Source organism: Rattus norvegicus, chromosome X, assembly GCF_036323735.1.
Source record: "Rattus norvegicus strain BN/NHsdMcwi chromosome X, GRCr8, whole genome shotgun sequence".
Taxonomy (NCBI): domain Eukaryota; kingdom Metazoa; phylum Chordata; class Mammalia; order Rodentia; family Muridae; genus Rattus; species Rattus norvegicus.
The window spans coordinates 63,241,266-63,261,854 of record NC_086039.1 but is presented as its reverse complement, the minus strand read 5'-3'; the positions used below and the strand labels follow the sequence as shown (position 1 = coordinate 63,261,854).

The following is a 20,589-nucleotide window of genomic DNA, read 5'->3' as shown; positions in this document are numbered from 1 at the left end:
ATGTCCTAATATGTGACCTCCCTCATAAGTAACTCACATCAATACACAAATGCACTGACATGTATTTGCTCTTGGCACTTGCATCTCTATAAAACTGTGTGATCTATCCTGGTTGAGAGGTAACTTTTCTGCAGTACTAAACACGGATCATGTACTACCAGGAAACATCTCGGTAATACTCAATCCTATACCCCACAGAGAAGGTAAGCCTTAAAGCAATTTCAGTCATGACTGAAAAGATAGCTGTGGAAAGTCATACCTTACAGTTAGGAGACACTCAGGTATCTATTGATAAATAATCACCAAAGAATGCTGAGGTATATGTAAATCAAGTAATCTCAGTGAAGAAACTTGTGGAATCTATTCGGTAGAGGTGACAGACAAGCCAAATGAAGAAAGCCTAAAATAACAAAAACATTGTTGTAATTTTGGCATAGCTTAAGTACTTGCAGACTATTAGTAATGTATAGTCCATTAATACAAAAGTACTTTGGCATAGAAGAAAAAGAAGGCTTCTGAGTGACTAGGGGAATTCTTATAGAGTCAAATTTGCTCATGATAACAATGTCAGAACTGTTCCTGTCACTTGGCTCTATTAAAAGTATTTGATATTAAATAAGAATAAGATTGAAATTTGGAAATTTTACATTCCTTTTCACATGCTGTATACTTGCCAACTTTCTAGGCTAGATGACAAGTCACACTCACCCTGGAAATTCAGAGTTCCATAAGCTGGGCACTAAGGAACCACAAAAGAGGAAGGCACAGACAGGAAGCCAGTACACATAGCAGCAGCATCCATGCCCCCCCCCCCAGATCTGAACATACACTACTTCCTTTTGCATTTCTCCCTGGCATTCAAGAGCTGGAAGACCTACAAACTAGGAAGCAAATAACACAATAAGGGTCATTGTTTCTAATTTCTGAAGGTGTTAGTGTCTTAGTTATTGTTCTACTGCTGTGAAGAGATACTAAGACCAAGGTAACCCTATAAAAGAAAGCATTTAACTGGGGGCTGGCTTACGGTTTGGAGATTTAGTCCATTAGCATCAAAGTGGGAAGCATAGCAGTGTGCAGGCAGGCATGGTGCTGGAGAAGGAACTGAAACAGACAGGCATAGCAGCAGAGCAGTAGTTAAGAGCTTTATATCCTGATCCACAGGCAGAGAAAATAAGTAAGACAGTCTGACATAGGCTTTTGAAACTTCAAAGCCCAACCCCAGTGACACACTTCCTCCAACAAGGCCACACCTTTTAATCTTTCACAAATAGTTCCATTCACTAGAGACAAAGCATTTAAATATATGACCCAAGGGGGACCACATTCAAACTACCACAGTTGAGTCTTGTTCCTTCATTGGTTTCTGTGGCATCATCTCTAAGCTCCTCTCATCACTTCTCGGTTGTAGGGTCCAGTCTGCTGCCTGCCAACTGGTGATAACCTAAAGAGCAAATACTGCCAGGGAAGACCTCACCAACTGTCTATCCAGTGCCATAATGTCAGCCCTGAAAACATACATACAAGGAACATCCCCTGTTCACTCTGAACATACATATATATGTGCAATAACGATTGATGGCAAAAGAGAACATAAATGTAAAAGAGAATAGGGAGGGGTAGATTTGAATGTTTGGAGGGAGGAAAGGGAAGCAAGAAATGGTGTAATTAATATACAACTTCAAAAATAACCAAGCAAACAAAAAGATCTCAAAGTGAGGCAAATAAAATGAAGCTAACCCTTAAAAAATCAAAGAGTAGGCAGACATTCTGTGACCGCAGGACAGATTGCCACCTCTGCACACTTTGGCCCACATCCCTGGTCCAAGGGGAAACTACACAGTGCCTCTTGACACAGGGATATAGGAACAGACAGCCGCCAGTACCCGCGGTTCTGGTCTGCACCCAGGACCAAAGTGAACTGGCCAAACAGCTCCCTGCACCCAAATCACGTAGCAGAGAGAGCTGGACCCTCAGAAGTGTGGATACTCCTGAGAAGTCAGAGGAGAATACCCTCTGCCCACAGTCCAGACCCAAGAGGGAATCACATAGTGCCACCTATGCCCTCAGGGTGCAAGGACCTAGGAGCAATCAGGGGCAGGACTCTTTGATTCCTGCCCATGCCTAGTGCCTAGAGCTGGAAGACAGTCTCCAGTAGTGCAGCCACATCTGAGAGCAGAGGAAAGGCCCACTTTTCTGCTACCAAGTGACCAGCCTGATGGATTCAGGATACATAGAGGTAGAAGTCCTCTGGGTCAGGGCACTTCCTCTTTGTCGCTCTGCCCGGAAGTCAACTGATAACATCCCACAGTTCCCTGCACCCAAATCCCACGGGTAAGAGAGCTGAACACCCAGGAGTGCAGACATTCTGAGACTGCAGGACAGACTGCCACCTCTGCACACCTCGGTCCAGCCCCAGTCCAAGGGGAAACTGCACAGTGCCTCTGGACACAGGGATATAGGAACAGACAGCCGTGGTTCTCGTGGTTCTGGTCTGTGCCCAGGACTGAAGTGGTCAAACAGCTCCTTGCACCCAAATCCCATGGGGAAGAGAGCTGGACCCTCAGAAGTGTGGATACTTCTGAGAAGTCAGAGGAGAATACCCTCTGCCCACAGCCCAGACCCAAGAGAGAACCGCATAGTGCCAACTGTGCACCCTGGGTGCAAGGACCTAGGAGCAATCAGAGGCAGGACCCTTTGATTTCTGCCCACACCTAGAGCTGGAAGACAGTCTCCAGGAGTGGAGACACAACTGAAATCAGAGCACCTGTTCTCAGGAAAGGCTGAAAGAAAACAGGAAAACAGTTCTACAGGAATGCTGACACTGAGGCCTACAGCAGGGTCAAGTCACTCTCAGAAACAGCAAAACAAGCAAACACCAGAGACAACCCAATGGCTAGAGGCAAGCACAGGAACCTAATCAACAGAAACCAAGACTACTCGGCATCATCAGAGCCCAGTTCTCCCACCAAAGAAAATACTGGATATCCAAACACACCAGAAAAGCAAGATTTAGATTTAAGTCACATTTTTAGATAATGATGGAGGACTTAAGGAAGACATAAAGAACTCCCTTAGAGAAATGCAGGAAAACACAAGAAAACAAGTAGAAGCCCTTAGAGAGGAAGCACAAAAATCCATGAAAGAATTACAGGAAAACAATCAAACAGGTGAACGGTTTGAAAATGGAAATAGAAAGAATAAAGAAAGGACAAAGGGAGACAACCCTGGATATAGAAAACTTAAGGAAGAGACAAGGAGCTGTAGATACAAGCTTCACCAACAGAATACAAGAGATAGAAGAGAGAATCTCAGGAGCAGAAGATTCCATAGAAATCATCGACTCAACTGTCAAAGATAATGTAAAGCAGAAAAAGCTACTGGTCCAAAACATACAGGAAATCCAGGACTCAATGAGAAGATCAAACCTAAGGATAATAGGTATAGAAGAGAGTGAAGACTCCCAACTTAAAGGGCCAGTAAATATCTTCAACAAAATTATGTAAGAAAACTTCCCTAATCTAAAGAAAGAGATGCCCATAAACATACAAGAAGTCTACAGAACTCCAAATAGATTGGACCAAAAGAGAAATTCCTCCCGTCACATAATAGTTAAAACACCAAATGCACAAAAGAAAGAAAGAATATTAAAAGCAGTAAGGGAAAAAGGTCAAGTGACATATAAAGGCAGACCTATCAGAATCACACCAGACTTCTCACCAGAGACTATGAAAGCCAGAAGATCCTGGACAGATGTCATACAGACCCTAAGAGAACACAAATACCAGCCCAGGCTACTATATCCAGCAAAACTCTCAATTAACATAGATGGAAAAACCAAGATATTCCATGACAAAACAAAATTTACACAATATCTTTCTACAAATCCAGCCCTACAAAGGATAATAGATTGAAAACTCCAACACCATAGAGAACTTACACCATAGAGAAAGCAAGAATATAATTTTCTTGCAACGAAACCAAAAGAGAGACAAACAAACATAATTCCACCTCTAACAATGAAAATAACAGGAAGCGACAATCACTATTCCTTAATATCTCTCAATGGATACAGAAAATGTGGTACATCTACACAATGGAATATTACTCAGCTATCAAAAACAATGACTTTATGAAATTCATAGGCAAATGGATGGAACTGGAAAATATCATCCTGAGTGAGGTAACCCAATCAGAGAAAAACACACATGGTATGCACTCATTGATAAGTGGATATTAGCCCAAATGCTTGAATTACCCTAGATGCATAGAACACATGAAACTCAAGAAGGATGACCAAAATGTGAACGCTTCACTCCTTCTTTAAAAGGGGAATAAGAACACCCTTGGCAGGGAAGAGAGAGGCAAAGATTAAAACAGAGACTGAAGGAACACCCATTCAGAGCCTGCCCCACATGTGGCCCATACATATACAGCCACCCAATTAGACAAGATGGATGAAGCAAAGAAGTGCAGACCGACAGGAGCCGGATGTAGATCGCTCCTGAGAGACACAGCCAGAATACAGCAAATACAGAGGAGAATGCCAGCAGCAAAGCACTGAACTGAGAATAGGACCCCCGTTGAAGGAATCAGAGAAAGAACTGGAAGAGCTTGAAGGGGCTTGAGACCCCATATGTACAACAATGCCAAGCAACCAGAGCTTCCAGGGACTAAGCCACTACCTAAAGACTATACATGGACTGACCCTGGGCTCCAACCTCATAGGTAGCAGAGTATGACCTTGTTGGGGCACCAGTGGAAGGGGAAGCCCTGGGTCCTGCCAAGGCTGGACCCCCAGTGCAGGGGAATATGGGGGGTGCAGTAAGGGGGATGTATGGGCAAATACCCATATGGGAGATGGGGAGGGGAGGGGATGGGGTCTTATGGACAGGAAACCGGGAAGGGGAATAACACTTTAAATGTAAGTAAAGAAATATATCTAATAAAAAGTTTTTAAAAATCAAATAAATATCATCCTTAACACACACAGTCATGCATACACATCCATCATATACTACATATATGTGCATGCAGATATAAACATACACAAGAGAAATGAGCCTCTCACAATAACCATGTATACACATAAACCATATGGATAAGCACTGGAGACGCTCACTTAAACTCTTACTCATAGTAGTAAAGAAAGCAGGCCAGCTTTGTTGGAATCTGGACTTTAATTATATACATAAATAGTGATATAAGAATGAGGAGTTCTAAGGCTTGTACATTATTTCCACGTGAAAGATTGCAGATTAGTTGGCCTGTAATATGGCATCACCCAAACCAGCAAAAAGGCTTAATGTTTTTCCTGATGAAAGCCAGTTTACTATATCCAATACTGATTCTGCCATTTGTCTGTAGAAATACTGAGTTACTGTCTGGAGTTTCCAATGTTTACCTATAACTAAAAGAAAGAAAGAAAAATGTAAGTTAAGTGTACCCAGGAACATAAAAATGACTCTAAAATTATGCATTTTGAAATGTATTTAGACTTAAATAAACAATATTTTTTTACATTACTATTTCATCGCCATAAAGCGGATGAGTTTGGGAACACTGCAGATGCTGCAGATGAGGGAACCAAGTGAGGATGTGCTCCATTCACAGTGCGTTCAGACTTTCCTGGCTGAGCACCCAGGCATACTGAGGTAGGTGGATAATGCCAAGCACATGCCTGGATGGCACAGCAAATGCTATGCCCTCCTGCCCTCTGCAGTCCAAGGCAGACGTGCATGTATGAGCAGGAGAATGGAATTCCATCAGCCTCAGTCAGCTGCATGTCTTTCCTCACGCCTTCCTTTACCTCATATCCTTCCTCCCAGGAATGAAACACACAAACGCAGCCATCACAGCCAAGCTTAATCTCCACATTGTCTTTTCCTTCATATTTGAGGAACGTGCTCCACAACTGCAAGTTTATAAATATTTTTGTGTGTTGGGAATTAAGCCCAGGGTCTCACACGTTAAGCAAATTCTCTAGAACTGAGCATATAGCCCAATATCTTAGAAGCCAGTGACTATTAGAAGTAATTGACTGTTCACTTGATCTTTTAATATAAAATCAAAAGTTCTTTTAGAAACCAAACAACTAGCTAATTGTTCTCTCTTGGTTTATTAACCTTTTTTGCCTCTCTAAGAATTAATATATTTAGCCTTTTGTTAAACACTGAAAACAACCTGTATTAACAAGGATTAAGTAAGCAATGGTGCAGACAGGTTCCACCTAGGACTGATGGAAACAGATGTAGAGACAAGCCAACCATTAGCAGAACTCTGTGAGTCCTGAGAAAGAAGGGGAAGAAGCCAGAAAAGTCAAGGGCACCACAAGAAAACCTACAGAATCAACAAACCTGAACTCATAAGGGCTCGCTGAGATTGAACTGAAAATCTGGCAGCCTGACCTAGGCCTTCTGCATATATGTTATAGCTATGTAGCTCTCTCTTCTTGTGAGTGGGTGCCATGTTTGGCTGATATCCCTGGGAGGCCTGGCCTTTTCTGAAGGGAAATGGAGAAGGCATGGATGGGGAGAGGAGTTAGCAAGGAGGGACTGGGAGAAGAGGGAGGGAAAACTGCAGTTGGGTTAACATATGAGAAAATGAATTAAAAATAAAATTTTTTTTAAAAGTAAGCTATGGTAAAAGTATAGACTAGGAACTACTACATCAATAAAGAAGGGGCAAATGGATCTAAAAATACCGACAGAGAATATACAAAGGAAATTAAGCTGAAGAAATAACTCCATTCATTTCTTCAACACACGTAAACAGTGCTGTCTATGAGGTATTTTATCAAAAACTGGAGGCTAAATCTGATCAAGCCTTTACATCCAACTGTCACTATACAGGAAATACAGAGAAGAAGGAATGAAGAAAATTGTGGCGCTCACACTAAATGGATAAATTTAGACACCATGACAAATTGAAGACCAAACCTGTCAAGTTTTTCAATGAATAAATGAACAGGAAAATACTACATTTAAAAGACAATTAAGAGACTTATTCACTAAACTGTGAGAAACAGTTTGAGGCCTGCTTCAAATACACCAACTACAAAGTTCCTACTGGCAGACCAGTGTGGCTATATCCCCAGCAGTTAGGAAGCTGAGGCAGAAGGATCTCAAGTCCAAGACCTGCATGGACCACATCATAAGGCTGTGTCTCAAAAACAATAGAGGTATTGCTGAGACAAACAGAAGAAGCTATATAGTAGTATTAAAGGGTCTTAAGGAATTACTGTTAGCTCCTTTTGGTATGATGATAAAATTATATATACCTTCAGGGAGTTTTCTCTATACTCTTAGAATGATATAAAGAAAATGATCTCATTTTGTCAGAAAATCAAAAGTATGGAAATGTATACTATATATTTAAGTACATAGATACTAAAATGTCTAATGTACCAAATGAGGAACAGAAACTATCTCTGGGGAAGGAATAATGAACAGGCAAGTTTTTTAAATGTTTAGTTAGGGCTGGGGTATAGTCAGAGATAGAGTGCTTGTCTACCATGTGCAAAGCCCCAGGTTCTATCCCTACCTTCCAAACAGATAGCTACAACCAACATGCAGTGTTTTTATTTTACTTGTGCACAGTATGAATGTATATGTATGGGTTCTCACATGTGTGCATGCAGCTGCACATGTACCTGTTGGCCAGAGGTTGACCTTGCCTATCTTCATGAATCACTTTCTACCTTAATTTTGAGACAGGGTTGCTCAATGGACCTGGGGCTCACTGGTTTGGCCAGATTAACCACCCATCATCCTTTAAGAATCTATCCACCTCCTCCTCCCCAGTGCTGGGATTATAGGCACAGGCCACCATACCTAGCTTTTTACGTGGGTGCTGGGAATCCAGATTTGGGTCCTCCTGCTTCCATAGCAAGCAATTTGTTGACCAGGCCATCTATCTAGCCCCCTGTTGCTTTTATTATTAAAAACTACACCCACCAATAACGACAGTGAGCTGAAACCTGGTTTGGAATATCTCTCAACACTGAAATGGATATCTACTTTTTCTTCGTTAGATCTTACCCCTATAGAGAAATGTCAACACATTCTATGTTAAGTCTCTAAAGGACTTGTATGGCTCTCTGGAAATTCACTTTCTATTCTCCCTTCTGTTGCTATATCTTCAGAAATGCTGATTCTGGTGTGGAGCCTGGGCCTCTGCCTTTTAACAACAAGATCTTGTTGTCAGTTATCAAATTATTTGTATAACAGCAGAGAACTACTGGGGGCTTATAGACAGGAAACCAGGAAGGGGAAGGGGAATAACATTTCAAATGTAAGTAAAGAAATATATCTAATAAAAAACTTAAAAAAATAGTACATTGAACATAAGACCAAAAGAAATTATACTGAGTTTCTAATCTGTCTGGTTCTAGCTTATCTAAAAACCCTGGTACTTCTCAGAAAGAAACACAATTAAATAAGCCATAGCACACAAAGCCAGAAATTAAAGACAATAAAAATGACCTTTATGTTTCCACATCAAGAAGAAAATGTTATGATTAGCTAATTTGTAGTAAATTATTTCAGAGTTTTTGTTGTAGTTGTTATTGTTGTTTTTATTCTTTACCTGATTATAATGGGTAGAGCGTAGAGTTTTCTATTTATTTCCAGGTGAACTCTTCACATTTCCTGGCTTGTAAAACAAAATTGAGAGCATTAATACAAGTTGAAAAGAAATAGTGAAACAATGCAAAGTGTCTTCAGTATTCGGCAGAATAGAAATATGAAATATTATTTTCTTGGGAGATGGTCAAGCCATTTTATTGAGGAAGGGTGTCAAAGAAAGGCCTGGGAGATACCAAATTCTTAGCTGGGGTTGCAGTTAGAGGTGTTAAAGGTGGTAATCAGAAAGAATGACCTATTTCTCAGTTAGCTGAAAGGATTAGTCAGTTTCCATCAGTGCCCTGTTGTGGAAAGTAACTTTTGCACAGGGAACAGAAAAAATTCAGTAATTCTTATTCTATAAATTCAGCCAAACAGCTGATTTCATAAAAACAAAATCAAATGAATAGTGAAAAGATTTCCTAGTTCCTAGAAGACAGATTTATTACTGCATGCTACTATCACTGCTGTAGAGGGCTTGACAGACATAAGAAAGCTTCTTGCATTTTCCACAAGGGCCACATCATTAAACATACTCTCTCTGAGAGGTTTAAATTGGGCCACACTGTTTCTGCCTGACCACCATTGGAACATATAATTAGGTCATATCATCCTTGAGAAGTGTAGAAAAGTTTCCAGTAAGGAAAATTCATGTGCTAGTCAAGGTTTTCCTGTCCTGTATATTTTTAAGACTTAAATTCTGAAATTCTATTAATAAGATCTCCTTAGATATCAAAGATGGAAACTCAGGAACTGGCAGTCTGAAGAACTCTAGGTTGCAGCTGGACAGGCCGTGAGACTGTGCTTCTGTGGATTAGACTTAGTGCAGGGGTCCCTGGTGGCCTCCCCCCCCCCCTCTCTCTCTCTCATCAGTACTCATGGGTGAAGAGGGGATGAGAAAGCAGGAACATGGCTTCTAGACAATTGTAAAGTCTATTGGGTGGTTCAGAACTGTTCTGTGTATTGCTTTATTCCCATTATACCAACATAATTAACTCTGCCCTCTCTTATTCACAAGAGTATCCTAGTTTGGATGACAATATAGTTATATGGCCACTCTATCTACATACCACGTCGCTTTATAACAGAGTTCCGGGGAACAAGACCATATGCATTGTGTGGTGGTTGAACATAAAATGCAGAAGTCTGACACACGGAATTCTACAAGACCTAGTACTAGTGCTGCTCCTTTCCAGAATGGTCACTCCTCACCACAGCCCTGCCCCGAATGTACACACATGTGAACACATACCTCACCACAGACCACTGGGCCCTTCTGCTGTTACTCAAGCTTGCCAGGTTGTTTGTGAGAATCCATTTTGGTAAAAATGTACTCCTTCCCCTAGAATAGTCAATCTCAACTTTTGCCTGGCAAAATACTCATTCATCCTTTTCTCAGGATGCTCTTGCCCTTCAATTTAGGTGATATTAGAACTTTGATTGACTTTCACTATTCCCATCTTCCTTCTGATTTGTATTATTTTCTTCATGTTTGAGTCTCAGAATGACTTATGAGTTTCATAATCCTCCTGAGTACATACTAGCTCTAGGACCCCCCCCCCCAGCATTCCAATGTTTGCTGAATAAACAAAGCAATGACATAGAAATGTGGGGTCTGGTGAGGACTAGGACCAAGCATGGTATTACAAACCTCTAATCCAAGCACTTAAGAAGTAGGAGAAGAAAGACTGTGAGCTTATGGCCAGTCAGCTCAACATACAGTCTCAAAAGAGGAAGTTTGGGTGAGTGATTCATTTATTTAAAAGGACATGAAAAGAAGGTTACAAAAGTAAGAAAACCATAGCTGACTACTTGGTCTGCCATAAAAGCAATGTGGTTTCCCACCTAACTACATGCATTTGCATTTCAATTAACTTACTAATTGCCAAGTATATCCAATGATATTCTTAAATATTCTGCTGTCTATATCTACCTGTCTCTCAACCTCAAAAGTAAAGAAGATGGCAAATTTACAACTATTAAAAAAAATCATTCATATGAAGAAAATAGGGAGGCGAAGCATTCCAGTGTACTGAATGAGAAAAACAACTCTGTTGCCAAGAATGTGGTTGTGTTTAAATACATATCACTTAGAGCAAAACCAATCAGAATCTCACTACAAAACACTTCAAATCTCACTACAAAAATACTGGGTCTGCCCACTCACGACCGCATTACAAATTAAGAGCTGTCTTGAGACAGCACCATAATCTGAAAGGAAACAACATTCTCAAAGGCCAAAATTGTTTGCATTTTCAGAGAAAACTTTCTTAAAAAATAATAATCTTCCTATAATCTAATTTTAATACATATTTTTTCAACATATCCTTACCATGTCTATGAACACAAACGATAATTTGTTACCACAACTGAAACCATTTTTTAAAAAATCAAAATAGTGGTTCCTAATTACTATGCACGTATGTAAAGGGGGGTTGCCAGTGTGATGGTTAATCTTTATTGTCAACTTAACTGATTTGGAATCACTGAGGAAAAACAGGTATGTGTAAGAGTGTTTCCAGAGAGGTTTAATTGAGGAAGGAAGACCTACCCTGAGTAGGTCATCATCCCACGGGCATGGTCTCAGGTTCCAGACTAAACATAAAGCAGAAAGTGAGTAGACCACCAGCATTCCCTGTTCTCTGTTTCCTGTTCTGTTGAGATGTGAGGAAATGAGGAGTCACAACTGACAGCCATTTCCATCACCAAGCTTTTCCAACCATGATGGACTGACTATACCTCAAATCAAGACCCAAAATAAATCCTCCCTGCCTTAAGGTGCCCCTCATCAGGTACTTGATCTCAGTAAGTAATGCAGCCAGTCAAGCAGTGGAAGAAATGCATTCTCCTGAAATGTGAGAGTCCTAGGTCTAGATACAGCTTCCTGTGAGGCCTGAATTTGTGAGTTTGATTCCCAAACCCCATATTTAAAAAAACGTACAGGCATGGTGGCTTGTACTTGTAATCTCAAAAGTGGGGAGGTTGCTCAGAGGACAGCCAGACTAGCCTACTTGGAAAGTCCCAGGTCAGTGAGGAACCCAGTCCCAAATTAAAACAAAACAAATAAAAGAAACGAGATGGACACCACTGGAGGAATGGCATTGTCCTCGGGACTCCACTCTTGCACACACACACACACACACACACACACACACACACACACACACATACATACATACATACACATACACACACACACACTCAGGAGAGAGAGAGAGAGAGACAGAGAGACAGAGACAGAGACAGAGATAGAGACAGAGAAACAGAGAGAGGTCCTGAACTATTTCCAGCAATTACCTAACTCCTCCACCAGGCAATTTCCTTACTTATAAAATGAGAATGCATTTCTTCCACTGCTTGACTGGCTGCATTAGTTACTGAGATCAAGTACCTGATGAGGGGCACCTTAAGGAAGCTGAGGAAGAGGGTGACCCTGTAGGAAGAGGGTGATAAAATTTGTCTGACAGACTCCTAAGTGAAGAGCAGTCTAAACTAACCGAAATGAATATGACCTACACTATACGATAGGTCACTTCTTTTAAATAAAAAGTAGCTAATAAATGGAATCAGCTTAAATGCCTGTAGTAGATGAAGAGACAAAGAAAATGTGGTATGTATCCTTAGTTGTTGGCTTATGAATAATTAATTTTTATATTTGCAGAAAGAATTATGTTTGCAGAAAATGGATATAACTTATTAAGCAAAATAAGCCAGGCTAGGAAAGACAAATACTGTATGTCTTTCACATGTGGCTCCTAGATTTTAATGTACATATACATGTCTGTGTGGGTATGGGTGTAGGTATGAAACTAGAAAGTGAACCACAAGAGGGGAAAAAGAGGTCTTGAGAGAGAAGGGAGGGGGTACTAAAATATATCTGATATTAAATAAGGGGGGGTTACTGTTTGGAGAAAAAAAGGCTAAAAGAGGAGCTAGGGAGATGAGAGAAAGGTAAGAGGAAGGAGATCAACAAGAACAACGCTTGTCTTATTTTTGATAGCCAGAAACTGGAAACAACCCAGATGTACCACAACAGAAGAATGGATACAGAAAATGTGGTTCATTACACAATGGAATATTACTCAGCTATTAAGAAGGACATCCTGAGTTTTATAGGAAAATGGATGGAACTAGAAAATATCATCCTGAGTGAGGTAACTCAGACCCAAAAGGACATGCACAATATGTACACACTAATCAGCAGATAATGGGCAAAAAGTACAGAATACCCAAGATACAGTCTACAGAACTCAAAAAGGTCAACAAGCTGAAGGGCCCAAGTGAAGATGCCTCAGTCCCACTTGGGATGGAGAAGAAAGCAACCACAAGGGGGGAAGGAGGGAGGGACAGGGGAGGGAAAGGGGTTGGGGGTGGGGAAGAGGGGAACATGATCTGGAATTAGATGGGGGAAAAGGACTGAAGCCCTGAGGGCCAGCAGAAAGAATGGAAACAGGCAACCTTGGGAGGAAGGAGGTTGGGAGGACCCTCTAGAATGTACCAGAGACCTGGGAGAGACTCTCGGGTCTCAAAGGAGGGGGGGGACCCTAGATGAAAGGCCCTACAGTGGTGAAAGGGAACTTACTGACCCCACCTCCAGCAGAAAGACAGGGCATCGAGTGAGGGATGGGGTTGATATCCCACAGTCAAAGCTCTGACCCGTAACTGTTCCTGTCTGAAAGAAATGCAGGGATGGAAATGGAAAAGAGCCTGAGGAAAAGGAGGTCCAGTGACAGGCCCAAAGTGGGATCCAGCTCAAGGGAAGGCCCCAAGGTCTGACACCATTACTGAGGCTATGGGGCACTCACAAAAAGTGGCTGCCCTCCAAAAGACCCAACAAGCAGCTGAAAGAGTCAGATGCAGATATGTATCCCCAACCAATAGACAGAAGCTGCTGACCCCTGTGGTTAAATTAAGGGAAAGCTAGAGGAAGCTGAGGAAGAGGGTGACCCTGTAGGAAGACCAGCAGTCTAAATTAACCTGGACCCTTGAGATCTCTCAGACACTGGATCACCAACCAGGCAGCATACACCAGCTGAGATGAGGCCCCCAACACATATACAGCAGAGGACTCCCAGGTCTGTGTTCAGTTAGAGAAGATGCATCTAACCCTCAAGAGACTAGAGGCCCCAGGGAGTTTAGAACACTGGTAGGATGGGTGGGGTGGGGACATCCTCATGGAGACATGAAGTGGGGTGTGTCTAAAAAAATAAATAATAATAAAATTTTAAAAAGCATGTATGGAAATACCAGAACAGATTCCATTATTTTGTATGCAAATGTAAGAAAACAATGTAAACGTATAAAATGAACAGGTGAGGTCAGATGACTTGTTAAAGAACCCAAGAAAATTCCAGTTCACTAGAACGTGATAGGCAGAATAGTGGCTCCGAACGATGTCTGTGTCTGAAAACCGGAGACTGTATCAGATGAAGCATGGGCCAGAATTATTTTGGATTGTGTGAATGGGCCCAGTTGAATTTGAAGAGTTAAAAGAGACTAAGAAGGAGACAAAACAAGGGGGTAAGAAAGAAGAGACTTACAAGAGAAGGCCTGTGTTGCTGGTTATAAAGACAAAGGAAAGGGTCAGCCTCAGGTGCCAGGCAGCAAAACAGACCTTGGTTTACAACCCCAGGAAACAAATTCTGTCAACAACCTAAGGGAACAGGAAATTCTGTTCAAGGGGCTCTGGAGAGGAATGCAACCCTGCTAACAACTTGATTTCTTATTGTACTTCTGGCCTATTGTGCAAAGATAATTAATCTGTATTGTGTTCAGCTTGGGTATATTTATTTGTTTCAGAGGCAATAGGAGACAATATTGTATTGTAAACTTCAAAATCTGTGAAGAGCCAAGAGTATTTCTTAGCAGTAGAAGACTTATCTAGCCTGCATGCAGCTAGCATGACATAACAGCTTATATACGTTAAGAATATAGGTCATCAAAATGTGGATGCTTCACTCCTTCTTTAAAAGGGGAACAAGAACACCCTTGGGAGGGGATAGGGAGGCAAAGTTTAGAACAGAGGCTGAAGGAACCTGTCCCACATGTGGCCCATACATATACAGCCACCAAACTAGGTAAAATGGATGGAGCAAAGAAGTGCAGGCCGACAGGAGCCGGATGTAGATCCCTCCTGAGAGACACAGCCAGAATACAGCAAATACAGAGGCGAATGCCAGCAGCAAACCACTGAACTGAGAATAGGACCCCCGTTGAAGGAATCAGAGAAAGAACTGGAAGAGCTTGAAGGGGCTCGAGACCCCATATGTACAACAATGCCAAGCAACCAGAGCTTCCAGGGACTAAGCCACTACCTAAAGACTATACATGGACTGACCCTGGACTCTGACCTCATAGGTAGCATTGAATATCCTAGTAAGAGCACCAGTGGAAGGGGAAGCCCTGGGTCCTGCTAAGACTGAACCCCCAGTGAACGTGATTGTTGGGGGGAGGGCGGCAATGGGGGGAGGATGGGGAGGGGAACACCCATAAGAAGGGGAGAGGGAGAGGTTAGGGGGATGTTGGCCAGGAAACCAGGAAAGGGCATAACAATTGAAATGTAAATAAGAAATACCCAATTTAATAAAGATGGAAATAAAAGAATGTAGGTCATTTACTGTTCCTACAATATAAAATTTAAAAAAAGTAAGATTTTCCATGAAGCTAAAATCATTCTGAATATGTCATTTCTCTTATATAAGACTATTAGAAATAAAGGAACTAGATAATGCTTTTTCTTTTTTAAGGTTGAAAAGCAGACCTTTGGAACTTATTCATCTTTTTGAAACATTCTACCACCAATTAGCAACTCCCCATTTGTCCCTCCTCCAGCCACTGGCAATCACCATCAATCTCTGCTTCTATGAACGTGGTAACTCCATATACCTGTCATAAAGTGGAACCACATGGTATATGAACTTGTATGACTAGCTTATTTCAAAGGCAAAGCCTTTAAGAGCACATAAGTTACTGTCAACTAAGCTTGGGTTTATAGAGCTGAGGAACCTAGAATGAAAGAGGAGAATGAGCAGTGTTTACTCAGGGTGGTGGCTGCTACTTCCCTGGTGTTGTCCTGCTGGGCCAGCAAAGGCAGACCCAAAACTAAAGCTCAGTTTGAGAAGTTCTGCTCTGCTCAGTTTTCATGTTGAGAAAACTTTGTTTCCGTGCTTTTTTTGACCCTTAAATAATAATTATTTTTGGCCTATAACACTCAGTTGAAAGTAACTTGTTGCAGATTTTTAAAACCTAGTGAAAAGGAAAACTGACATTTACTGGGAAGATGGTTGTATTTAGCAAATTATAAGGGAACTCTAGAAGAGCCAGTGGTAGTCACACATATAATCCTAAAAGTAGGAGGCTAAACCACAAAGACAATCACATGTCCAGGCCAGCCCATCTTTAAAAAGACAGCTATCCACAACTCTAAGGCCTGATACATGAAATTAGCTGTAATCCTCAGAGCTGAAGCTGGGATTATTCTGAAAAGGTTTCAGATTATCAATCAAATATCTATGCTCTTATTAATTTCTAAAATAAAAAACTTATAGAGAAGATCAGTAAGTCAACTATATAAAGAATTTCAGGTTATCAATAAAAGACAATGGTCATGTTGTTGGTGGGCATCTTTAATCCTAGCACTCCTAAAAATGAAGCAGAAGATCCTAACTTCAAAGCTACCCTGGACTACCCAGCAAGAAAAAAAAAATAGACGTATGTGCCCATATAGAATTTATCAAAGGATCATATATGGAGCAAACCAAGCAGCCTCTGAATTAGCTTGTCCTTGCAGGCACTACAGAGAACTGCTAACTATGTGTGCAATTAGCAAAATACCTGTTAGAAATGCCATTGGCCAAATGCACAAGACTCTTTCAACAAATCAAAATAACAAAAAGTAAAAAGACTTGTAAATTAATAATCTTAAGATAAAAAAAGAGGTAGTTAGAAGTAAAAAAAAAACTGACATGATTGTACATGTCTTTAATCCTAACACTCAGAAGGTAGAAGCAGGCAGACCTCAAGGCCAGTCTGGTCAATATAAGAGATCCAGGCCTGTCAAGGTTATATAGCAAGACCTTGGGGAGAAGGAGAGAGACAAAGACAGACAGACAGACACACAGACATTGGGGGGGGGAGCTTAAGTACTTAGGTAATGGCTCATACCTATATTCCCATCACTGATGAGACTGAGGTAGGAAAGTCACCAACAGTTAGGGCCACCTGAGTTATACAATAAGACTCTGTCTCAAAAACAAAATGAGAAAGCTATTACAATAAAACTCAGGATAGCTGCTGCTTTTAAAGAGGTGGTGAGGACTGTGCCTCAGATCAGGTACACAGAGTTAAGTGGGAAGCTGGTGATTCTATTTTTCATCTTAGATCATGGTTTACAAGTGTTTGCCATTTAATAATTTGCTTAGCTATTAAAAAGGTTTTTAGATGGTTATAAAAGGTTAAAAGCTGTTCAGTAGGGGAAACTAGAGAAATCTGAGTGTGGGATATGTATTAGATGTTATCACTATTAATGAAGAGCTTCCCTCGGTGTGATGTTATCATTGATATTCATATATAAGTAAACCTCCTTGTTCCTTAGGAATATACATGGAATTATACATGATGTATAGAAATTGTAATGACTATCTAGAACTTTCAAATGATTCCATAAAAGAATATACATGTGTATATATGAACAAAATGCATTATTAAAAGACAGTAAGACAACATAGCAGATGCTAATCAGTAAATCTAAGGGAACAGCACTGGTTTTGCGACTGTTTTATAGTTTTAAAACGTTTCTAACTGGGTATGGTGGCTCATGCCTTTAATCCCAGCATTTGAGAGAGAGAGAGAGAGAGAGAGATGGGTGGATCTTCATGAGTTTGAGATGAGCCTGTAGTAAATAGCAAATTACTGGACAATCAGAGTTACATAGAGAAACCCTGGCTCAAAAGAAAAAAAACTTTTCCAAAATGGACATTGGTAAATTATTTCTCTCTCCTATCTCAAGTTTAAGGTTAGCCTGCTCTACAAAGCAAGTAAAAAAACAAAATCAAATGCAAATACAAACAAGCAAAACACTGCTCACAGCTCTATGTGCTCTAAGAGTATGCTGGAAACTGCCCAATTAGTCATCAATGGATGCATTTGCCCATACAAAAATTAGTCTGCAGAAGTTAAAATGAATAAGCTACTGCCTTACATTGTTTATAATCATACTATTAAAGGAATAAAACAATAAAAATAATAAGATTCAATTGAGATAGTTTATATGTTTATATGTGGTATATTTATAAGCCAAGATAAAGGAAAATTAGGCAAGTAAACTGGATGTGGGGGGGACCACACTTGTATTGCTAGCACTCCAAAGACTGACGGAGGAGGTTCAGGAGTTCAAAGTTATCCTCAGCTACAAAGGACATTCAAAGCCAGTCAGAACAACATGAAATCATGGCTACAACAAACAAAAAAGAATATGCAAGATCAACCCCAGTGTTTTACAATATATACACACATAGTTAAGTAAAAATTTAAAGAAAAAGGAGGCAATATAAAACACATTTCAGTTAGTGGTTTCCTGAGAGATATGCATGGCATTGGTAATTTCCTAGTTCTGAAGGTAGGTAGATGATTCAAACATGCATGGCTTTATTACACACGTCATATATTCTTTTGTAGAAAAAAGAAACACAAACCATATTGTGATGGCAGTATTTCTGAACATAGCTATCTTTACATTTTAGATAGTGCATTGTGGCTTAAGCAATAACTTTTCTTTAAGTGGCCAATGATAATGACCAAGTAAAACACAACCTTATCCTGATAACTACTAGAGGACAAAAATGGCAATTTCTAAAATCAATTCCTAAAAGGAAGATGGGATGTGGCAGAGCAGTAAAATGTTACAGACTTGGTTTGGATACTTGAGAGTACTGTCGTTACAAGAAAAATACAGCTAAAAATTGAGCCACTGCTGGACAGGGCAGATGCCCCTGTAATCAGAGCTACTTGTGAGACTGAGGTACAAGAGTAGTGTTTAAGGTGCCAGACTCTCCTACACGGAAAGACTGTCTCAAACAAAAGAAAACAAATCTTGGACATCATTTGTACCATTTTAATTTGTGTATGTGTATATGCAATTGCATATGTGTATAGTGTGTGTGTGTGTGTGTGTGTGTGTGTGTGTGTGTGTGTGTGTGTGTGTGTGTGTAGGCCAAAAGACAACATCACATGTCACTAGGTACCATGTGCTCATTTTTGAAGACAGGGTCTCTCACTGGCCTGGAGCTCTCCTATTAGGCTAAACTGGTTGTCTAGTGAGACCCAGGATCCACTTATCTCCACCTCCACAATGTTGGGATTACAAGGGAATATCAGCATGCCCAAATCTTTTAATGTGGGTTCTGGGGGTCAAACTCAGGCCCTCATACTTGCACTGCAAGTACTTTACTGTCTTCTCTCCAGTCTGCATTTAAGATTTAGGTTCCTGCTTTAAACAAAATGGCCATTAATTTCTTTGATTATACACAACCAAAAATTTGTACTATATCTATCATTAGAGTACAAAAAGTCCAAGTAAGAAAACACTTAACTGAGACTGGTCATTACGCTTAACTTGAAAACCTCCAGCCAGGCAGTGGCGACACATGCCTTTAATCCCAGAACTGGGGAAGCAGAGTCAGGTGGACCTGAGTTCCAGAACAGCCTGGCCTACATGGTAAGCTCCAGGACAGCTAGGGTTATAGAGAGAAGTCCTGTCTTGAAAAAACAAAACAACAAAACCAACTTGTAAACAAGTAAAGACAAGTCTCCAGTTATGAGGTGTCCCCTGGTTCCCTTAAAAGTGCCAGGCTCTCTTGCTTTTGTCTGTGCCTTTCTTTTGGCATTTATGGCTTACTTTGTGTTTTAGTTATAGACTTCATCCCCCTTTATTAAATCATGAATTATCTGATATATATTTAATTATTTGATATTCAATGAAAGGAATATACTCAGCTTCAGGGCCCCCAAAGATTCCTGTTCCAACACTGCTTAATTTTTTGCTCTCAGTTAAAAACAATGAATAGAGCTGGAGCAATAGCTCAGAGGTTAAGAGTTGCTACAGCAGAGAACTCAGACTCAGTTCCCAGCACCCACATGGAGGTTCACAACTGATCGTAACTCTAGGGGGTGGATCCAACACCCTCTTCTGGCTTCCCTGGTCACCAGGCATGCATGTGTGTACACATATATACGTAGGCAAAATACTCAAATAAAATAATAATGGTAGTAGTAGTAGTATTAAAAGAAACCCTCCACTGTATGATTAGTATGCACAATGAAAATAAAAACAAAAATAAGAAAGTCCCTCTATAATTAGGTAAACAACTAAGAGCTAAGCCATATTTTTTCTGTTTTCCATTTATTCTCAACTGTAAATAGCCTTAAACCATGCTGCCCTTCTACTTGGTTATAGTTAGCATTTGATGAAGTAGCTAATAAATATGTATCTGTAGTTAAAAAAAATCAAAAGACGTCTGAAAACCATGAAGTCCAACAAGGTGCTGGAGTGGGGAGTAGTCACATGTCATCAGCAAAAGAGGGGCACTTCATTATCAAATAATTTCTGAGGTCTAAGTCTATCAATGCCTAAGCTATGAGGGCCTCCTACTATTCTCACCTAAACCTTGTAGTAACATCTAATGTAGTCTACATTAATTTTATTTCCTCTTGTTGAGGACAGCCATCAGAAGTATGCTTGCTATGTAAATACATGGAGGAACACTATAAAGTCCCCATTAACTTTGAAGAAGGCAGAAGTATAACAGACAAAACCAATGTAAACCCATAATGATGAAATACTTATTGAATTTTTATTTTTTGTATATGGATATTTCCCTACATGTATACATGGCACTCACAGAGGCCAGAGAGGGATCTGGAGCCCCAGGAATTGGAGTCACAGAGAGGTATGAACTATCACGTGAGAATTGAA

At 40.5% G+C, this 20,589-nt stretch overlaps 1 protein-coding gene across 2 annotated transcripts in view; it reads right to left on the bottom strand.

Annotated features, from left to right (window-relative positions):
- Window positions 1-5,158: 5,158 nt before the first annotated feature.
- Apoo (apolipoprotein O) overlaps window positions 5,159-20,589 on the bottom strand; it is a 104,961-nt gene continuing 89,530 nt past the window's right edge. For both annotated transcript variants that reach the window (NM_001199178.1, XM_039099893.2), the window contains 2 exons: window positions 8,584-8,649; window positions 5,159-5,407 (listed from right to left, as the gene is read on the bottom strand). In NM_001199178.1, coding sequence (NP_001186107.1) covers window positions 8,614-8,649 — 36 coding nt within the window. In that variant the 3' untranslated portion in view covers window positions 5,159-5,407; window positions 8,584-8,613. The remainder of the gene's footprint in view (window positions 5,408-8,583; window positions 8,650-20,589) is intronic.